Source organism: Vigna umbellata, chromosome 2 (assembly GCF_029865625.1).
Source record: "Vigna umbellata cultivar VRB3 chromosome 2, Vumbellata_1.0, whole genome shotgun sequence".
In the NCBI taxonomy this organism is placed as follows: domain Eukaryota; kingdom Viridiplantae; phylum Streptophyta; class Magnoliopsida; order Fabales; family Fabaceae; genus Vigna; species Vigna umbellata.
Genome location: NC_142166.1, coordinates 45,151,589 through 45,174,731, shown reverse-complemented (window position 1 = coordinate 45,174,731; position 23,143 = coordinate 45,151,589). Strand labels below are relative to the sequence as shown.

Below are 23,143 nucleotides of genomic sequence, written 5' to 3'. Positions count from 1 at the left end.
TTAAAAATTTAGTTTAATTGGTGTGTGGAAGGGTTTGGAATATTCTTTCAATAGAAATAAACCACTTTCTTCATTGCCTTACCATTTTTTTGTGAATTTAATGAGTATAGACTATATAGTTATATATAGATGGGAGGAAATAGTTTGAGTATATGTTAAGAAAAACATGAAATGAAAAAGGAGAATTAAGATAAAATAAGTTTAAGTTAAATTAGGAAATATATCTGAATTAACTTAATTAACTTAATTAATTTATAATTTTATTTAGGGTTATAAATATGTTTTTAGTCCCTAAACTATTGGTCGTTTTTGGTTTTCGTCCCTCTTCCAAACTAAGGTACAATTTGGTCCTCATCCTTTAGAAAAACGTTCGTTTTAGTCCTCAAAATTTTGTTTTTAGTCCTCGTTTTAGTCCTCAAAACGTTCGTTTTTTCGACTAAAACGAACGTTTTTTAAAGATTGAGGACCAAATTGTACCTTAGTTTGGAAGAGGGACGAAAACCAGAAACGGTGAATAGTTTAAGGACTAAAAACATATTTAACCCTTTTATTTAAGATAAAAAGTATAGTAAAAAAATATAATATTTAAAAGTTCAAATATGTTTTTAAATCTAAAAAATAGTAACTTATCTACATTTATTTCCTACAAAAGTATTATTTTTTTAATATCCGACATTTTAAATAATTTTTTAACTATAGTAATTAACTAATATAATTAAGTTTATATATAAATGAAGATGGTGCACAAAAGAATAACATCTATTTTCATGATTATTTTATATATTTAATAATATAAACGAAAAAAAAAATCAAAGATTTAAAAGTAATAAGATCTGTTGTACTAAAACAAAATAGGTCAACATTATGCCGATGTAAATTTTTTTAGTTATTTTTATAATTTAAAATTGTGTAATAGACAAAAAGAACAATGGTTCATTTTTATATTACATATAATTTTAATTTATAATAGTTATTATTTCTAAAATTTAATATATTTTATCATATTTATCTTCAGACAATTTTTTATTCCTTATAACTAAAAAATCATTTTATAATTATTTAATATTTTGATATTGAAAATTATGATATAAGCTTTCCGTAAATATATTTTTCTTTAAAGTAAAAATATATCATTAAAATAAATTATTGGCCGTAAAAGTAAAAATAATATATACGATTACCTTTTTTATAATAAATAAAAAATTACTTCATTAAATTAAGTCTCTAAAAAATCTAGTTATCTTAATTTAAATATTTAATACCATAATGATTCTGATCGATCTAATTCATGAGACATAATTTTTACGGCATTTACAGTTCACAAGAATGATTTCTCTGGATATATATATATATATATATATATATAGATGGATTTAACAACAGGTGCAACATTTTATAGCGATTAACATTATCTTGAATTAAAAAGATATGTAATGACAGATAGAATCACAAAAAGACAGTGGAGTAAGCAAGCTGGTTTATAATATGATAGATGTCATGAGACCCAATAATCTTAAAAGAGACAATGGAAAGAAGCAATTAGTGAAGCATAGGAAGCTAATGTATAATTTATGAAGACATATGAGGACACTAGCTAAGGCTTCTTTAAAAAGCTAACTTCGTTTCCAATATGCGAACACGTCAACTAAGGCTTCAAAAACCTATCAAACCAATCAGCTGATTCCTTCACTTGCAATCTGGTTAATTGGTGTCCAACTCCAGCTTCTGCTATAAACTGCATGTAAAAGCTACCAATCATTATAAATTGTCAAACTCATTCATAATAAATTGATATGGGAAGACATTAGAATATATAATTTCCTCATCGAAGTGACCAACTAACACTAGTTCATACCTTTAAATTATCTAAGCACTGAAACTCTTTGTATGCCTGACTTGCCTTTGAGATTGGAACTTCCAAGCCAACAATGGGACACCGAGGATCTTCGGCACCTGGAGTTCCCAAAACCCAGGCAAATGCTTCAATTACAAATTAGTTTAAAAATATTTACAAAATCTAAACACACTAAAGATGCAAATACATGGAGTTGTATATGAATAAGGTAGCCATGTTGAAATGAAAATGATAAATGTTTTACCATTAAGAATAAGTAATGGACGAGGTGCTATAGCCGGAATTGAATAGGGTGAATCAAATTCGGAAGCTAAACCCGGAGCAATTCGGTCCCATACCTAATCAGAAATAAAAAAAAAAATTGTGATTAGTATATAGTATCCTTTGCCAACAGTTTAAAATAACAGTAACAAAGCTCTAGATAGATATTATGTCCGGTGGGTGAATAACTACCAACAATGGGATACGTATCATGGTACCAAACACTGTCAATCATGTTTTGTTAAAGCAATAAATAGCAATTCAGTTGCAGACAGAATCAGAGTTGATTTCATAAAAATTTGGCTGACCTTCTCCACTGCTTCTTTGTCAATAACATCTTTACCCAAATGATGACAAGCCGCTGCATCCAGTTACACAAGACATTAGAGGATGTAGATACCAAAGTACCTTCAAAATACATTTCAGTCATACACTGTTAATTTGCTTGAATGAATTGGTACCCCAATTGGATACTAATATATTTCTCCTTCTAAGGTCTTAACCAAACACCGTTCTCACTTCGACATGAAATTTTATCGGATGTCCCAATGAGACCACTGTGTAATTTAATCCATAGACAATCTATTTTAAATAACCAACTGTAAAAGATTTCATCAATTTTAAGAATTGATTAGCTGTCGCATACGAAATAATACAACATGTGCTCCATACATACATTGGCACGTACAACATTATATTGGATTCACAAGAATAATAACTTCAATGTTATATTAAAATGAAATACAAGAAGCAGTAACTAAATCATAGATAGAAAACATTATTTCAAAAATTCATTTGACATTATCTTACTCTCAAAAACAGGCTTTATACTATCAACTCGAGCCTTCCATTTCTCATTGTCTATGGCCCATCGAAATCCCTGCAACATATAGTTCACAAGTTTTCGAATCATTGCTTTAGAAATACATTTGTCTAAATAAAAACTTCATTCAATCATTCAGTGTCACCTGAACGCCAATCAGAGGAACAACCACAGCATAGCGAGTATCAGCAAATGCAGCAAACCATGCATGCATTCCTACATCAAAGAATTATACAAATGATGAATCATATTGAACATGCCGTCTAACATATTCCTTTCAACATCTCTCAACCAACCTCCAAGTGATATTCCGGTGATTCCTATTCTAGAAGGATCTATATCCTCTCTTTGTGTTAGATAATCGGCCAATTTAATCAAGTCCCAGACCTGCCAAAACATGGAAAGTACACCATTTCTGAGCCGATTAAATCATAAGCTTAAACTGCCACAATCACACTTTAAACAAATCATTTGGAACATAAAGTGCGTTGTAAATGCAAGTCCCACTTCAGTTTTATGAAAACAAATTAAATACTTTAAACTAGGTTGACTGTATCTAATGTAGAGCTGGACATAGTTAAGTAAACTATACTAAACTCTAGTTAATTATATTTTTAATAAACTAAAAAAGACTGAACTATTTAATATAATATGTAATTGTATTGTTCAATACTTCAGTTTTAAAATACTCAACTTATATCAATTAACTAATAACTAAACTAAATTTTGTATTCAAAAGTTAAATATACTATCATTTGTAAAAAACGGTAAATAAAATATATAATTATAAACTCTTGAACTGTGTTATATCAATTAACTAATAACTAAACTAAATTTTGTATTCAAAAGTTAAATATACTATCATTTATAAAAAACGGTAAATAAAATATATAATTATAAACTCTTGAACTATGAAATCGAAAAAAATTGAAAAAATGACAGTGTTCCGGTCCATATTAAAATACTATGTCTAATTAATCCTTATTCAGGTATAAAATAATAAATATATACAATTTATTAAAAAGTAATGTTTATTTAAAACAATAATATAAGAACTTTAAAATAAAGTATAAAAACATTAAAAATGTTAAATATTTAAAAATATTAATTTTTATACCAATCAATATTTTTTAGCCAAACTTTATTCATGTTTTAATTGAATTAGATTAATTGATAATGAAATAAAACCATAGTGGTTCAGTATCTCAAAAACTACATTATATTGATTTGCGTGAACATAAATTTAAACAGATAAAAAATAAGTATTTAAAAATGAGATAAAATTGATACTATAGATAAGTAGGTTGGGTTTTTCATGCAACTTATGTTTTAGGACAAAATGAAAATAAAGAAAATCACTGTTTCAAAGATCCCGTTTTCGGTCTAGAAATATAATAAGTATAGTTTTTCTAAACTGAACTAGATAATAGTATAATTAGTTTTTAGTTAAAATAGATTAATTTTTCTTAATATAAAATAGTACACTTAACTATAGTTTAGTATAGTTAAATTATTTTTACCCAGCCTTAATCTAATGATTTAAAGACATATTCAATACGCCCACCTGTGGATATAGACCAACAACGCGACACAGAATGATGGTATCACAGTCGCAGACAAATACAACTTAATTTGATACGACTGAAAAAAGAAAAAGGGTTTCCAAAAACAAGCAAAAGCTCAGACCAAAAGAAAAAACTTATATAAAGAAAAACAAATATCTGTGACATTTTGGATACTCTTGACTACAAGCTCTAATAAGTATGATGGTTATTGGGGTCCAATTTCCTCGGTCCTTAAGATACTTTGATTACTTTTTTTTCATTCCGGAGCACAATTTTTAAATTCCATAGAAACAAAAAATTTTAATCAAGTGATTCCATCTTTTAATTATATTCCAGAAAAAGAATGATCCAAAAATTTCAATGAAATTCTTAACTAAATTGTAATGTTGCATGATAAATAATAAGGAAATAGTTTTTTTTAATTTAATCACAAACTAATAAGTATAATACAATAATTACCCAATCACAATCTAACCAATTCAGTACAATAATTTTAATAATGTTATTCTGACAGTGTATAATTATTAAAGTCAATAATAAATTACCGTGTCATATATGAATGGCATCGTTTGACTGGTTTTCCACGCATCAACAAGTGCCTGTGTATTTAATTTTTTTTTTGTAGGGTAGGTTGCAGCCAAAACAAGTAAAAGAAAATCTTGTCAGTTTCAAATTTTATATAGATCTCTTGTTTTAATTTTCCAAGGGATCCGAGGTAAATATGTCAGCAAAATGGAGTTCATTTCTCTCTATAAGGAAAGAAAACACAACAAACAATAATATCTTTCTAGAAATATTAGTTCTCCTAAATTTTAATCATTATTCTTCAAGGCAAATTATATGTCCAGAATCACTGAAATACGAATTCCATTTGATACACTAATCCTATAAGGAAAGAAAAGACAACAAACAACAAACTTTTTATATGTTTCGAATTCATATAAAAAGTAATTTGAATTGATTTACAAACCAAATTCTATTTGTAACTTCAAATTCCCTTTTGTAAAATTTACTTTATTGCCATCACTTTGAATGTAAAAGTGATAAGGGCAGCATAGTTAAATATTTTAAACTGAATTAAAATCACATCCAACAAAATTAGAGTTACAGAAAACCTAAAATTAAATTGATTTAAAAAGCAAGTCAATCCCTAAAATTTGTTGTTTCAAACAAAGCATTTAAATTTTATTGTAGGGGTCATGCTATAACTTTTCCCCAAATAAAATTACGTTATTCATGGAGTTCAGAACCTAAAAGTTCACGGCAATGCAAAGCAAAGCAAGCAAGCAAGCAAGAAACAATCAAACACGTACATCTCGATACGTGGTTGTGCACGTGGCACGTTCTCCATGGTAACGAGAATCCACCGAAATTGCTATATATCCCCGCGAAGCATACGCCTAAAGCACAAAGAAGAACACCAGCAACCGAAGCCAGAAAGAAAATCCGCGATTAAAATAAATTTATAAAACATGAGCACAGTGAAAATGCAAATGAAAAATAACCGGTGGAATGGAAGGAACAGAGAAGATGCAGTAGCAACCTTAAGCAATGGACGCACGATCTCTTTGTGCTTGTTCGTACTGTGAAGAAAAACAACCGCAGGTCTTTTTTTCTGCTTATCACTTTCCTTCAGTTTCAGAATCAACACCGGCAACCGTCCTTGCTTTCCTTCCTGAGATAAAAATAAAAATAAAAAATCATTGAGTTTATCTTTCAAGCACAAAATCAGATCGGAATAACAAAATTACAGATTCAAAATTCATCTCCGGAGAAATCGAATTAATCAGTCACCTACCTCAATATTCAAGTAGAAATTCTCCTCCTGAAGCAACTCTTCAAGGTTCTCTATATCAGCCTTCGGACACGATTCCATTATCTCAATCTATAATTTTCAGGCGATTGAACCAGTCAATTAAGTAGACATTAAAACTAAATAAATAACAAGCAAAAGACGCTAAATGTCAATATTGACAATACCTCTTCCTTCGTTGGAGGAGAGTTTTGATGCAAAGGATTCGCCACTGGCTTCGAGTGTTCGACCGTTAACGGAACTGAAGCATCATATATAAGAACGAGTTTCAGTTAAACGAATCGTTGCGCCATACATAACGAGATTGTGAAAGTTAATGAGTGAAATTCGATTGCTATACCTTCGCCTTGTCGTCTACTACAAAGGACTTGAAGGAACTTCGATCGAAGCTTTCTCTGAGCTTCACCAATGGCTTCTTTTTCCGCCATTTTCGTTTGGGATTTAATGTGAGAGTGAGTCTGAGGGTCGGTTCTGCTTCGCCATGTGAGATGAGTTGCTCGTTTATAAATACCTGTCTTTGGCAGTTGGGTTGAAATTACTGAATACTGTAGACGCGTGTGGCCCAATAGAATTCGCACGTGTCCCGTCGGTAGCGGACTCGCAGCAGGTGCTACTTTCATCTTATCATTTTCCTCTCTTGCTTTCCAGCTGCTACGGTGGCAAGTACAGTCTTTCTCGTTTCCTTATCTTTGCCATTTTTTTAAAAGGAGAATTTAAAGGGACGCTTCTCTAAGGGTAATTTTATAAATTAAAATATTCATATAATTGAATGCTTAAGACTCACGTTAGTTATGTTGGATGCGTGTAGTTAAGAATAAAATTCAATTTGATCATGAAAAATAAATCATTTATTAATTTACGACAAGTTGTCTTGTGCAGAGGAAACAACTACTTTTTTGTCCAATATAAATGACATGAAGGAGAGGAAATGAAAAAGGACAATCACTAGTGAAATTAACTTGCAGTTAGACGAAGTTTCAGTTCATGACTTGTTCTAGTGTACTTATCAAAGTTTTTGGATGCTTATTCTCATAGTAATGATATATAGAGTTATATTATACTATGAACATATTCCTTCATCTAGATGAAATATTTCTTCTTCTTATAATTATAAATACTTATTGTTTTAATTCCTACTTTTTTTTAAATTAGTTTTTTAAGTAATTATTTTGTTGGTATTTTTTAGAAGAGATATTGGAGATTTATTACTGATTAGTTAGAGTAAACTCATAAAAAATTATAACACTAATGTGTTTAAATTTGTTTTCTTATGTTATTTAATATTTTTATTTGTATTTAATATAATAATTGTCAATTCATACATATGCTTAATAATTATTTCTCGTGTTTCTTTTTTAACATATATTTGTGCCACTTTCAGACATTAAATTTAAAGACTGATATTATTTTTGTATATTAATGTTACTTTGATAGTATACTATAATAAACCTATTATTAATCATGTTATTAATAAGTGACTCAATTAATAAACTTAATAGATAGATAAATTGTTTTTTCCAACATTTTTTCTCTAAATTGATATATACTTTCACTCTTGCAGCGAATTAAATTAATAATTTGATCTTTAAAATGATTTCTTAAGTATGTTTTGAAAATTTGATTGTTAAAATTATTGTTACAAAAAAATTGCGGTAACATTTAATTTCTTCCATTGTAGTTCTTCAAAAGTTTTTCTTAACCATATATAACTATTTGCAACAAACTCAACTTCCGCCTTGAATAAAGTAAATTGGGTTGTTTTTTAAGGATCAAGAAATAACGTTTGTTCCAAACATAAAGTAACAAGGTTTTTTTTATAAACTAGATCACATGCATAATCATTATATGTAAACCATATCTTTCAATACACTGTGAGGAATTGGTTTAACATCAAACAATATAACTCAATAGGATTTTTCATATGAATGCTAATCAAACTAATGAGCATAGGATGTTTAGCCTATATGCAATAAGATACATTAAACTAGAATTTGCTTGAACTGTATGCAATTAACCTTCTTCTTGTTATGTCTTTAAAGAGTTTTTTGTCACATTCAACTAATTTAAATATAAAACGTTTTCTTTTGAATAAGACTTTTGTTAACTTTGATTAAACATTTATTTTATCTAATTGATATTGTGGCATAATCAATGTTAAGATTCCAAGTGTGAATTTAAGTCTCACATTGAGTAGAAGTGAGAAATTAAAGTACCATATAATGTTAGAAACTTATCAACCCATTGTCTTAAGGTTGTAAGTAGAAAGTGGTGTCAATCTTTTATGTAGTTAGAATTGGAGTTATCTCCTTGATGAACCTCCTTCTTGATGTGTATATCCCCCTCCCCTCTTAATAAACCTAACAATCAACTTGGACTTAGATAAGAGAATTTTTTTTTCCTTAACATTTCTTGAAAGCGTTTTTGGTTGTCTTTGATGTGATCACTGTTGACTTGTTTCTCATAAGGACATCGTTAGCTTAAATTAGTGTTGATAAAAACATGTTTGACTAACCTTAACCATGTCCTTTTTAACCAAGCATAAGTTAAAGTAACTTTCAGCTTAGTTAAACATCTCTTAATTAGTTTTGATTAAGACATTTTTCTACTTAACCTTGATTGGGACATATTTTAATTTTAATTGAATTCAACATCTTTCAACCAGTCTTCATCCCAAATTTTCTTTGGTTAGGAATTTCCTTGGTTAACCTCAACTAACTCATTTTCCGACTAACTTTGACTTTATCTTTTTTGTTCACCTGGATCAAGTCATATTTCATTAAGTTAAAAATGATATACTTTATAGTATCTTTGTTGACCTTAATTGAGATATCTGTCAATGTCTCGATAAAATATTCTTTTATCATGTTCAATCTAATAGTGTTTAACTTTTTATTTAGCTTAATATATATTTTTAATGTAAAAATGTAGATAAACGAAGTAGAAAAAAAACTAATTGAATCATTTTTACACTAAAACATGTTAAGAAAATCATAACACTTTCAAACTAAACTAAGTACCTAAGTAATTTTCTTTATATATATTTGCGTTGGTTTTAACTCATACATATTTATAATATTTTCTTTACATAAAGCTTTTGGACTAATGTGTTTTATTTTTAGCCTTTACCTTTTTTTTTTTACATAAATCATATTAGTTTAATGAAATTAACAATTCTACATGAATAATTTATTTTATAAATTGTTTATTTTACGTGTGTGGATCACATAAATTTAATCCTTATATAGTAAGATTGTTAAAGTGCTTGATTAATCTAGAGAGTCTACAATTTTTTTTAAAAATATTTATAGAATTTAAATTTTTATTACAGCTTCCAATTCTTTCTTATTGTTAGAAATTACTTAACAAAAAAAATAAGATCTTTAAGTGAAAGTATGCTCATAAATAAAAGCATATTCATCCATAAATAAAAACACGCCATAAATTTAACTATAAATCAATCTAAGTTTAATATGTTTTTATACGTTATTGAATATTCAACATGCAATTTTCAAACGCATAACTATGGGACTCCCTCCTACATCTAAGAAACTAATTAAGTTATAGTAACAACTCTTAAATCAATTATTAATTTTTATAATAATTTTCTATTGTTTATTTCTTTATATTACTTTATGTCTGATTTTCTTAAAGGTATACTAGTATATCCTATCTTAAGAAACAATATATCCTATCTTCATTAAAAGTTTGACATATTACATGCTTAAATTGCTATTGTCACTAGATATTTGCATGAATGACTCCGACAATCATTTTCCATCACCAGTTTCATTGCTGTAAACATATTCATCATTGACGGTAACCCATCGATATTTAAGGTGGTATCCATCATCAACACCATATTAACCAAGCTAGACCACACTATAAAATCAGTATACAAGAGAAAAAAAGACATCAATATTAATCTCTTGAAAAGACATAACATGCAACCATGTCAAACAATTTATTTTCCTCCATTGATTAGAATCTTAACACACCTGCAAATAAAAGGAGAAATAAAACACTCAATGTCTTTTGGCACCTAAAGGTCATCGTTAGGAATGGCAATGGGTCGGGCACGGATAGTGCCTACTCGCAACCCCACTCGACAAAAAAAAATCTACCTGCTACCCGACCCGCTACCCACATGGATACCCGCTTAAAAAATATCCGCGGATATTTTAAAACCCGCGGATACCTGTGAATATCCGCGGATACCCGTAAATATTTTAAAAAAATATTTTTTAATAAATTATTAAAATAAAATTTAAATAGAATTATAAAAAATATATAAAATATAATATAAATTAAATTAAATATAAATTTAACTTCAATTTTAATTAAATTTAATCTTGTAAATATAAATTAATGTTAATTTTAATTAAATTTAACTTAATAAAATATAAATTAAATTTTTATTTTTTTTTTTGCGGGTAGCGGATATCCGCGGGTACAGATAGTATAATACTCACACCCAACCCGTTTATAAGCGGGTATTAAAATATCCGCTACCCAGATTGCGGGTAGTAAATATCCGCGGATATCAACTATTCGTCGTGGATTTTATCCGCGGATATTCGCGCGGGTGCAGATTTTTTTGCCATCCCTAATCACTATGCATTAATATTCAACAAAAATATAATTACTCAATATATAATATTTTAACAGAAATTACAAATCCACATACAACTTCCCAAACCCCCTTACACCTAATAAATTTTCTACTGGTTTCTTGTTCGTATTATTATATTTGGAACTCTTATCCATTTGAAAACCATCTCATATGCAATTTTTTTTACTAAAAAATGTTAAGCAACGTTGTTCATTGTCTTAACCACTTCCAGTGCACTTCGTAAATTTTGAATGTATTTTATAATAATTTGTTTAGTTACCATTTTATATGTCAAAAAAATTTTACTTAAAAATATAAAATAACAGTTCTTTATAAGTTAAATTAATTTATACATACATTAGAAAAATAGAGAAACTAATAAAAAAGTAATACATTTATTCATGTATAAGTTAATTCTAATTTAAACAATGTTTTTTATTTTATTATTGTTATTAGTTTATAGAAAATTATCTAAATAGAACTTAGTGCATCAAATTTTAATTAACCAAGGTTTATGGACAAGTTTGTTTTGTAAGGTAATATTGCTCTTTTGTAAAATAGTTGACTGTTGTATCATATGAAAAATTGAAACAATAAATGACAGTAGTGAAATGTATATTATAATAACATGTAAATTTTAAACTACAAAACAATTCCTCTTCCATGTTATTATCATTTTTTTTATGTCATTTTGATGGTAATTTTTCATTTCCTAACTATCATCTTGTCAAAGTATGAGTATTTCAATACTCAGTTCTTTTAACTCTAATTAATTAATTGGTTATATTGTATTAGTATAATTATTTCTGGTTCAGGATATATTTTATTAGTATAATTATTTTTTTATATTTATATTATGTTTATAGTGTAAGGCGGTTTATTTTATTTTATCAATCTTACAACGGTTTTATTTATATAAAACTGTGTAAAAGAGTAATACATGTCCGGAGGAAACATTGAAATTATTAGCAATCATTTATTGATTAATTTATTAGATAGGGTTAATTTAAGTATTTATAAATATTACGACTTTACTTTAAAAAAAATTGAAATCGTGTTATATAAGACGACTTCAGTAGTGCCTTTTCTTTTAAATGAAGTTATCGTCTCTATAAATATTTCAGTTAAAAACAATTTTTTAAATGTGAATTTCAGTTGCGTAAATACAAAATAAATTTATTAATCTCATTTGTTAAATAACCATGATTTATTGATTGCTTAAAAATGTTATATGCTTTAAAAAAAAAAATTGTGAAACTGAGAGAAACTTTCTTTATTTTTAAAAAAATGTCCAAGTCAGAAATTTAAATACCTCTGCTAATAACATCGACAAATTTCCCTTTACGAGGCACATGTGACATCTTGGGACTGAAAATAAGGAATCATAGACTCTGCTGTATAATTGTCTCCATTTTTGTTCCGCCTATGTTTTTATAATATCCAAATGCAAAAAGGGCAGCTTTATGTGGCATACATCTTCTTCCCATCACTGGAGAAAACCATGATTCCTTCATTTATTTTTTTTTCAATTTCAACCACTCTTCTATGTGCCTCTTCTTTTCTATCTCACATGCTGAAAAAGGTCACTCTATGGGACCATTAATGACTTTTCGAAAAGGTCAACCACCACATGCACCTCACTCTCTACAACATAAAATTACAAATGTTTCATTATGAATTTATCCTAACAGTTGCTGAAACCATTTTTTTTTTGTATCTTATCGAAACAGAGATACAATAACACAAGTGGTTGATAGAAAAAGGTGTTAAACATAGTTGGATTGCACTAGCCATTTGTGGCTACATGCTACAGCTTATAGAGTTGCTATGTCATAATTTTCTTTTCAATTTTTTCATAGCAATTCGGCGCCCACTATAATATTCATATATGCTCTGCTTCGCTTCTTCACGTGCATGAGTTTGTCTTCACCTTCCAACTCCTACCCACTGTTATACAATCATGTTTGCAGTTACACCATATTCTCCGGCGACCACGCCGGTTGACGTCGTTCCTCAGCCGTTTCCGCAACCAGCAGCACCCGCATTCCAGTCCTCGCCGTCACCATCGATGTTTCTGACGCCTCCAGCCCCGTCCTCCCCGTCGCCGGAAACTTTATTCTTCCAAGGTTTGCCTCTACCGCCATCTTCAGTTACACCTGTTCCTCTGACGGTGCCGGCGTTGCCGTCTCCGTCGCCGGAATCTCTCACACCGCCGTTTGTAGTTTCACAATCGCCTCCGGCTCCGACCGCCGCATCGCAGCCACCGCCGTTTCCATATGCCACAGCGCCTTCAACGACGTCGTTTCCGCCGCTTGTAGTTGCGCCATCGCCTCCGTCTCCCACCGCCAGTTTTCCACCTGCATTGCCAGATATGCCTCTGACACCGGAGGCGGCGGCGGTGACGACGTCGACTGTTCCTCCACCGCCTTTACCTCCTTCATTCACGACGGAACCAACCCTGGCAACGCCGTGGAGCCCCGCCTTGCCGTTATCTGCGCCGGAAGTGAATTTGCCGGTGGCTGTGGATTTTCAGAAGGCCTCAACATACCACGTGTCAAGTGGGCTCATTGTTGGGCTTGTAATTGGGGCAATCGTTTTGGTGTTTGTTTTTAGTATTGGATTAGTTCTATGCAGGAATAGGAAGAAAACCAAACAGAAGAATCTGTGCACGGGTCGCTCTAAGGAATCACCACCCTCCATTGAATCCAAGGGTTAGAAAATCTTATCCCTTTTTGTTTGTTAGCTAAATCTCAGTAAAAAATTAACATCAGTTTGTTATGTACTTTCTGCCACTTAATCCATTCAAAATTTCATTTTAATAACTCATACTAACTTGTAATGCAAATTTTTATTGCATATTTAGTGATATGAAACTTCAATAATAACAAAGGAATGGTTAATTTTCCCCTAAATGTAAAGGCGTAGTTTTGTAGTTTACATGATCCCTTCTATTATATAAAAAGGTGATGGATAATAGAGTTCAATTCAATGCATTTCATGGTTTGGATAATTATTAATCTGCTTGCACACTGCATGATCTCATCATCAGGATCTCATGTTATTCAAGTGCCACCAAATCCAACGCTGCCACCGAATCTCAAATCAGGTTCTTTTAAGTCAGTGTCTGTGAAAACAATTCCAAATCATGCTCCAAGGGCAGCCTTCAGTCCCGGGAATGGTAGTTTCACGTATGATGAAATATTAGTGGCCACTAATTGTTTCTCTGAGTCCAACCTTCTTGGAGAAGGTGGCTTTGGCTATGTGTACAAAGGAGTTCTCCCATGTGGAAAGCAAATTGCAGTTAAGCAACTAAAATCTGGTAGCCAACAAGGAGAGAGAGAATTTCAAGCTGAGGTTGAGACAATTAGTCGAGTGCATCATAAGCATCTTGTTGAATTGGCTGGCTACTGCGTTTCTGGGGCAGAGAGAATGCTTGTTTATGAATTTGTTCCAAATAACACATTGGAATTTCACTTGCACGGTAAGTCTGTATTTATGGTAATCCACCGAAACTTTTTCTACTCTGTTGTTGATGGCACTGCTGGTTTCTCGTGAAAAAGTTCTGTTTTAAGTATAGTTGTTTTGTCCTGTATAGAGGACAGGTTTTTTCAATGGTTCTGTACTACGGTTGCATGGTCCTGAAGATGACATAAAATTGTACTGCAGGGGAGGGGAGTATCTTCTTAGGATGGACAACGAGAATTAAAATTGCCCTCGGATCTGCAAAAGGGCTGGCATATCTACATGAAGGTTGTGAGAATTCTTCACTTTTGAGTTAGAATCTGATTCAGGATTTTGCTGTTAACTTGTATAATTCCTTGATGTTACATACTTAAATCTTATATACGGATCCTGTGCTTATGACTTTAGGAAATGGTAATTGGTTTTTAATCGTGATCATCATGGTTACAGGTAATCCAGCAATTATTCACCGTGATATTAAGGCATCTAATATTCTTCTTGATTTTAATTTTGAACCCAAGGTAAGTCTAATCTTGTTCCCTTGATTATTATATGATAATGTTATTATTAATTTTATACGCTTTTTTATTCTTTCCTTCCGCAAAAATCTTCTGTGTCTTCTTTCCATGAAATGCAAGTCTTGAAAGGAAATATTGATAGTAAAAGGAACATTTTTTAATATAGTTGACTCCGAATGAGTCCTTCAGAAAATCAGAACGCTAAGTTAATTGGAGATTGTCCCCTCTTTTGATCACCTATGCTTCGTACTCATTGTTTAATCCTCTTTTAAAAAAAAGTCTGTTATATTTACTCTGTTTATTTTTTTTCAAATGACTTCCTAATTTTGTTCCCTGTGCATCATACAGCACATGAAGTGTTCCTATGTTAATAACTGATAATCTAAGACCTATCTTTCTCAATTACTCTAGAAACATATTTATGCTGAGCTTCTGTTTGTATTAGGTTTCTGACTTTGGCCTGGCAAAAGTCTTACCAAACGATAGCCATATTAGTCACCTCACCACCCGAGTGATGGGAACCTTTGGGTAAGGACTCTGTCCATCTTACTGCACGTATCATAGTGCATTACTTAACATTAACCTCATCGATTACTTGAAACAGAAAGTGCTGTGAATTCCTTAAAATACTTAAGTAAACATTGAATTTTTTTCTCTACTATTAAGTCAGCATCACAAAGTGAACATTGGTCATTTTAGCTCTTCAGTAAATAAGCAGCGCCCTCCTTACAAGTAACAGAAAAAAACGGTTGAAAAAAAATGTTTCTATACAGCGATCATGTGTTGCCAAAGCTGTCTATTGCATATGTCAAAATCAGCTTTTGCCAACTATAGAACTTCAAAGCCAAAAGTTTCGTTGCAGATATGTGGCTCCGGAGTATGCATCAAGTGGTAAATTGACAGATAAATCAGATGTATATTCCTACGGAGTCATGCTTTTGGAACTTATAACCGGACGTCCACCAATCACTGCAGCAGGATCTAGGAATGAGTGCTTGGTTGACTGGGTGAGTTGACTGAGTTCTTTCCAATAATATGTCTAGCGATAGTAGATGTTTTGCCAACTCAAAGTAATAGTAAATTTGAGGGACGATTTTCTTTTGATCCTGATCCTCCGTATTAAAATAACCTATGTGTGTGTGTTGGACTGCAGGCTAGGCCATTGCTTGCTCGAGCACTACAAGAAGAGAATTTCGACAACCTTGTTGATCCAAGGTTGCAGAAAAACTGCGATGCTGATGAGATGGTTAGAATGGTTACATGTGCAGCTGCTTGTGTGCGCCATTCATCCAAACTTCGACCTCGTATGAGCCAAGTAATCATCTGTTTATCATTTTCATCAGCATCACATAAGGACAGAAAGATGGAAGAACTAAGCTAATTATAACTTTTTCAGTAAATCCGTGACTAGACCAGGACAGTAATTTGAAAGAATGATGATTATAGACAGATATGCAAAAACTTAAAAGAAAATTTCTTATTAGAAAAAATCTTAGGACAATACGTACGTAGGTGAAGATTTTCGGTGAATTTAAAGGTTTACCTTAGTAATGACTAATAAAAGTTTGTATAATTGGTTAACATAGAATGTCAAAATAAAACTAATTATGATAGAAAACAACACTGAAAAACACTTAACTGTACTTAAGTTTTGTCAATACATTAAAATCTTGGTCAATCCTTTGGATTGCTTCAACCTTCCTCAATAGATACTCTCAGTTACATAATTAAATCAGTATTGATATTTCAACTTTCAATTAGGACATACAACTAGACAATTAATTCTTAATATCTAGATTTCCTTTGTTAAAATTCTCTCTAGCTCTGATAAACATGGTCTGTTTTTGTTGTGTAAGTACATATGAGACTCTGACCACTAAGTTCACAATTTGTAACAGATAGTTGGAGCCTTAGAAGGAGTGGTTTCTCTTACTGATCTTGTTGGAGATGTTACACCGGAGAATACCCCAGAACACAATTGGTCAAAGTATTTAGATTATGGCGACAACCAATAGCAGTATGGCTTGAGAAGTTTTAATTTGACATTATCAGCTCAGAAATACAACTCCAGTGGGTACACTGAAACCACTAGTGCTTGTGGCCTTTACTCATCAGGCTCAAGTAGTGAGGCTCACCAATCATTCCGAGAGATATTGTAAAATAGGTTAAACATGGAGAATTGTACTGTGAACTTAAAATTCAGAACTATGGTAATTATGTTCTACTCAAGATGTAAAGCTCTTACACAAGTCCAGACTAGAGTAAGACGTTCAAATTCTTCATAGGTTTTCAACAAGGAAAATATTTTTTTAACAACTTTTTTTAACTAACTTTTTTCCAACCATCTATGTAATAGCTTGTGATTAGTCTGTTTCAAATATACAGATCAATAAAACAGTGACACATAGTTATCAAAAAATTGTTAAAAGAATTTGTTAACATGTAATAGTCCTTTCAAAAATTTGAACAACTTTTTATTCGAAAGCTTACTCAACTTACTTGGTTAGAGATTTCAAAACGTAATTAGAGATAATCTACGTCGAATGTTGCGGATTGGCACTTCTAAGGGTGGTCCATAAACACACTGGCACACAAAAGCACTTAACGAGAAATTTAAGTTCTTTTTTTCTTACTAATTTAAAGCATTAGGTATTTAATAAAAATATAAATCAACATATGAGTATATAAAATATATTTACAAATTCTCTATATAAAAAATAAAAACTTAAACTTTTGAAAAATAAACAAAATATTTACACAATGCAAAATTATATCATAAGTGACCACTGTTTTTGTTATAGAATATGAAATAGAGTTCAAATCTAACTCGTTCTCATATAACCAATTTTCAAAATAAGAATTGTTCTGACTTATATAATACTTATATAATGCAACATCTCAGTAAATCATATCACATATAGAACTTTTATATTTTATTACCTTGTTTTTATTTAATTTTCTTAGACTTAATATCTCTTTTAGCTGTAATAATTGTTAAATATGTTTTTTAATTTTTAACTCAAAGTGGTTTCAATAGAATTCTATATAATTATTTTTGTTAAATTAATATTAAGTCATCTGATTATGAAGATGACCTGACAGAATGATATTGACATTTTTCTTCTTGAAGATTATGTTGACTTCTTATATTAAATATTAGGATTACAATAGATAGAAAAATATTAAATAATTATTGAACCAGAAGAAATATTAAATTTTTTGTTTATCCTAAGGCATTTCAAATTTTATTTTCAATTTATTAAATATTATGTTAAAGCTTCATTCTTAATTTTTCATTTGATGAAGAGGAAGAATAACAAAAGAAAGATATAAAATAAAAAATTTTAAAAAAATGTGTAGCTAGATAAGAAAATAGTAGAGAGTAAAATGATTTTATTTATTATTAAAAAATACACAATCATAATAAATTATATCATATAGATATGTTAGGAAATTCTTTCCTTTTTTTTTTCTCTCGATATCATAAGTCAATGTAGTTTTCCAGTTTCTAACCAACTTGACCCAAAAATAATCAATTATAATTCTATTGAAATTATCCTAAATCACTTCAAGAAAATTCCCAACTCCGTTGCTAATCCACCCTCCTACATGTCAATCAACTAAGTTAAAAACATAGTATAAATTTAAATTTCAATTTGTTACAAATTTAAGCTCAACACTCTACTAAGCATTTATTACAAATATTTTTTTTTTCACAAATACTACGATTTTTAGAAACACGAAAATTAAAATTTTTAGAAATAACTACAATAAGTTACTAGTAAAAATTATTCTTGGAGACCTTCATGCAAGTTTTGTGATTATTGAATAAAAACGCGTTGCTTTTATTAAAAACTTATTTATTTTTGTTACTAAATTCAATAATTTAATATTTTCAAATATCAATGTGAAATTTTGATGTTGAAATAAAATCACAATAATAAATGAAAGGAAATTACCTTTATTGATTTTATTCAGAATTATCTCTCTCACCATCAAAAACGGTAAAAAGTATTTTTATGTAACAACAGTTAAAAGTAGAAATAAAACCAATTTATAATAAACAATTTATAATAAATAAATAGATAATTTTATGAAATTAAATTAGATTCAAAATCAACTTAAATAATAATAATAACAAAATTTCTTCAAAAACATATATTTTGAACATATAAACTTTTAAAAGATTATATGAAGCTTATGAATTAGTCGCACTTTTAAAAATTATATATATATATATCACTTTGTTACCAAAATCGTATATTTAGATTTGCAATATTGCGAACATCCCTCCTCTTAGAATAAAAAAAAAGATATAATCGTTTTCTCGTTTAAATTAAACCTTTAAATTTCTGACGGTATCAATTGGTCTGGTCATAATATCTGTTTTTACAATTTATTTTTCTTCATCACTACTTTTTTTAATTGCTTTTTACATGTCTTTTAAATTCATTTTATAGAAATTAAAAAATAGAATAATTTTGTATACAAATGAATAATAGTTATATAATATTTTTCTTCATCTAATACAATAAATGTATGTATAGATAATTTAAAAATTATTATAGATATTTCTATCACGTCAATAATCCTACATAATTTAATAGTTATAATAATCGATACTTTGAACGATTTAAATATTTTTTCGTCTTTTTACTATTCATACGTTTCAATAATTATAAAAAACTTCTCTAAAATAAACATGATCTAAAAAATATGAGTAACCATGTTTGGAGAGACTTAAAATAAAACAAAATCAAACAATAAAGATTAAAAATATATATTATTAAATTATAAAAAATAAGAATGAAAAACAATTTCTTTGTGACAAATAATAAGAAAAATTACACTTGGATAAACAAAGTATGAAAGTTAACAAGACTTATCAAATTAAATTTTTGTCATTTAGTGTTAAATTTGAGGATGTTATGTGACTTTATTAGTAACTATGGTTATTTGTAATAAAAGATACATATTAAAATCCCTATTTATTACATTTAATAATTCAACATTTGTATTAAATTTAATCTTGACTGCAGATTAAGTGATTTCATATCGTCAATCTACCTATAAATATTAAATGCGATATTTATTGAAAGTTAATATGTTTGTCAAATTAATTAATAAATATAATATTTATGCTGATACATTTAATATCTTATTTTTAAGTTAAGAAAAATTATTGAATAAAATATATGCGGAGGAAAATATGTGTCAGTGAATGAATAAGTACTACTATATTTGGTGTATATGTGCTTAATCTTATTAATAAAAAATAAAAAATTATAATTATAAAGATAAATATAAATAATTTTTACAATAAAATATAATTTTTATTTATTTTATACGAATTTTTTTGTTATAGATAGTTACTTTAGTTTTTAAAATGTCAAATTAAGAAACGATTAAATTTTAAAAAATAATCATCTAAAAGATAAAATTAGTAAACTAAATATATATATCACAAGAGTAATTTCTTTGTTATAGATAGTTACTTTAGTTTAAAAAATTACTTACTAAGGGTAAAATTGAAAACTAAATATATATCACAAGAGTAATTTCTTTTATATAATGGTATAGAATATAGACTAGCATAAATGTTTGGTATCTTTGATTATCTTAATTAATTAAATTTTAATATTTAGAAGTGGTTATATTATTGATAATAATATGCAGGGCTATTTCAATAAAGTATTTGAATTAGTAAGATTATCTATTATTTTTTAAAGTTTAATTTTATTAAAGTTTGAGATGGAGATAAATTTTATTAAAGTTTGTGATGGAGATAAATTTTTATTTTTTTAGAAACTAAAAACACCAAATGTAAAATAAAGATATAAAATTTATATAAGAGGGATATGCATTATAATATTGTTACTGAGAATTTTAAAATATAACTAAAAGAGTAAGATAAAAATGTAAATTGTGTAAAATAAAATGAATGTGTAATAGATTATCGGGTGATATCTTATATATTCAATATTATTACTAAAAAAGGTTATTACAAAATTTAATCATGTAAGGTTTCAAACTAAAATTGAATTATTCACAATCATGCAATTTATCGGCACCTAAGCAAACAATATAAATTCTTATAAAATTAGTTCACATTCATCCAGTAAAGAAAAAAGATTCAAAATAAAATATACACAACATAATTATTCAAATGTATATAAACAAAAAAGGTTCTATTTTTGTTTTCATTTTTATTTTAGTTTTAAAATTTTATTGAATTTCTGTGTTTAATAAATTGATTTAAATAAAATTTACGATAATTGAATATATTGAATTTATAAAATAAAAATATCTTAAAAATAATTTTTAATTACATAAATTATATCCACCATTAACAAATGTACCATAGATGATAAGAGACTAACATAATATTATAACTCGTAAATTTTGAGAAAACTTGAGGACAGAGAATACACAAAAGCTAAAAAAGAAAATTGAATAGTAACCCCTTAAAATAAGAAAATCTAATGGAATAAAAGTGTAATTTTATTTTTCAAATTAATAGCTGATATCATGAATACGAATAACACCGTATTACCTGAATTATAAGCTACTTTTATGAAGTCTTACTCACATAGAAAATAACATTTATGCGTAAAAAACTCAAATCAAAGATATGATCACGTCTTAACAATCATAATAAAAAAAATTCATCTTGGACATTTATATTACACATGCAAACCTTCAACTCTCCACATGCAACGGTCATACTTTGATTTTAAGAAATAGATAGATAAAAAAAATTAAAATCTTAGAATTAATGCCACGAGAAAAAAAAATTGTAGAATGATAATGATTCTTATAAAATAAGGCTTAACAAATTTGTATTTATAACTTAAGTTTTTTAATAATAAAATTATCAAATGTATCTTATTGTAATAATTTTTTTTATTCTACATATATTTGTTTTAAGTGTAATAAATATTTTAGAATTAAATAAATATATTTTGTTTGAAATTAATGACACATGCAAAGTTTATTTTATGAAAGAAAAAAATAAAAGAAATTTTGAAATAAAGAAAAAAGCAGTTTTGAAATGAGAATAATTAATATATCAATTAAAATTATTAAAAATTTACAATCTTATTAAATAATGTAATATTTTTAATAATTTTTTGAGTTAATTAGGTAATATACTAAATTAAATTGTCATGTGTTTATTGATAAAATAATATATTATGATTATTATTTATAAATATGACAGCATTTTTAAAAATATTACACTTTCTGCATTGAATTTTAGATTTTTCAATAATGACACAATTATTTGATAAGAATAATTGAAAATTTAAATTAATTATTTGAGTTGATATTGTAACTATGCATTTATTTAAATGTACCAGCATTTATTTAAATGTACCAGAAGTTTTATTTACAAATAGTTTAAATTGAAATTTAAGATAAACATTAAAAATATCATTCACTAAAATGATAAAAAATTCATAAATTAAAGCTATAAATTTTTTAATTAAAATATCTACAGATAGACAAATATATTATTTTATTAATAATAAATACACACTAATTATTTAGTTAATATTAATTATTTACAAATTTATGTTAAATTTATTAAAATAAATTTAAAAGTAATTGGTTTATTATTTTAAAATTTAAGAAAAAAATAAAAAAAGTTGTCAGAAAAATTTTAACATTTTTTTTAATTACGCTAAAATAAAGTTCGGAATTTAGTTTTTGTCCAATATAAATAATTAATAATTTAGATAAATATAGTGAATAATATGTTATATTAGAAAATTTTATTAGAATCATAATAGTTTGAAAAAAAATTCACCAAAACATCAACAATTTGGAGAAAAAAAATACTTAAAATATAAGAAACAAAGATTTTCAATTTCATATTTTGAAAAAAGCTAAAATAATTTTTTGTACAAAAAGTTTCCTATACTAATGTGATAAGAAAATAAAAATTTTATAAAAATAAAAGTTTTATCTAAATTATATCCTATTTTTTCCTTTTTAACACGGATTTGACAAACATAAAATCTGAAATCCTACGTGGCAACTCAAGAGTATTTGATTGGGTGAGAGAGTTCAAATTACGTGGATCATTTAGCAGAGTCACGTTTCATATCCTCGTCACCGTAACGGCGAAACCCAATTGATTCCTCACACACACAAAGCATTAACCATCACCGTCAATTGACCCTTTGCCAAGTTATCTTCATTTTTGGTCCTAACCTCAGTAACTTCTCTCTCTCATT

At 28.2% G+C, this 23,143-nt stretch overlaps 2 protein-coding genes across 3 annotated transcripts; one reads left to right on the top strand and one right to left on the bottom strand.

Moving 5' to 3' along the window:
• Positions 1-1,460: 1,460 nt before the first annotated feature.
• Positions 1,461-7,017, bottom strand: LOC124823970 (uncharacterized). Its single transcript, XM_047296314.2, has 13 exons — positions 6,658-7,017; positions 6,485-6,558; positions 6,303-6,389; positions 6,048-6,179; positions 5,818-5,904; positions 5,050-5,103; positions 3,236-3,326; positions 3,085-3,155; positions 2,927-2,996; positions 2,425-2,477; positions 2,100-2,193; positions 1,856-1,953; positions 1,461-1,735 (listed from the first exon to the last, which is right to left on the bottom strand). Exons 1-13 carry the CDS (start codon positions 6,935-6,937, stop codon positions 1,646-1,648), a joined length of 1,281 nt encoding a protein of 426 aa, XP_047152270.2. The 5' UTR covers positions 6,938-7,017; the 3' UTR covers positions 1,461-1,645.
• Positions 7,018-12,655: 5,638 nt separating this feature from the next.
• On the top strand, positions 12,656-17,155 carry LOC124823967 (proline-rich receptor-like protein kinase PERK15). 2 transcript variants are annotated; one of them, XM_088107039.1, is made up of 8 exons: positions 12,656-13,637; positions 13,976-14,407; positions 14,593-14,676; positions 14,839-14,909; positions 15,352-15,434; positions 15,769-15,913; positions 16,060-16,210; positions 16,805-17,155. In XM_088107039.1, exons 1-8 carry the CDS (start codon positions 12,887-12,889, stop codon positions 16,840-16,842), a joined length of 1,755 nt encoding a protein of 584 aa, XP_087963165.1. In that variant the 5' UTR covers positions 12,656-12,886; the 3' UTR covers positions 16,843-17,155. The 2 variants fall into 2 exon arrangements, with proteins under 2 accessions (XP_087963165.1, XP_047152268.2); XM_047296312.2 differs by having other exon boundaries at positions 12,670-13,637; positions 16,060-16,221.
• Positions 17,156-23,143: the final 5,988 nt, after the last annotated feature.

Bases quoted from the DNA above. Each gene is read 5' to 3' on its own strand.
- LOC124823967 (XM_047296312.2), top strand. From the start codon at position 12,887: ATGTTTGCAGTTACACCATATTCTCCGGCGACCACGCCGGTTGACGTC. The intron at 15,914-16,059 runs GTGAGTTGACTG...GTTGGACTGCAG, and splicing joins ATGAGTGCTTGGTTGACTGG to GCTAGGCCATTGCTTGCTCG. The intron at 16,222-16,804 runs GTAATCATCTGT...AATTTGTAACAG, and splicing joins TTCGACCTCGTATGAGCCAA to ATAGTTGGAGCCTTAGAAGG.
- LOC124823970 (XM_047296314.2), bottom strand. From the start codon at position 6,937: ATGAAAGTAGCACCTGCTGCGAGTCCGCTACCGACGGGACACGTGCGA. The intron at 6,180-6,302 runs GTAGGTGACTGA...TTTTTATCTCAG, and splicing joins ATTTCTACTTGAATATTGAG to GAAGGAAAGCAAGGACGGTT. The intron at 2,478-2,926 runs GTAAGATAATGT...AACTGGATGCAG, and splicing joins TATAAAGCCTGTTTTTGAGA to CGGCTTGTCATCATTTGGGT.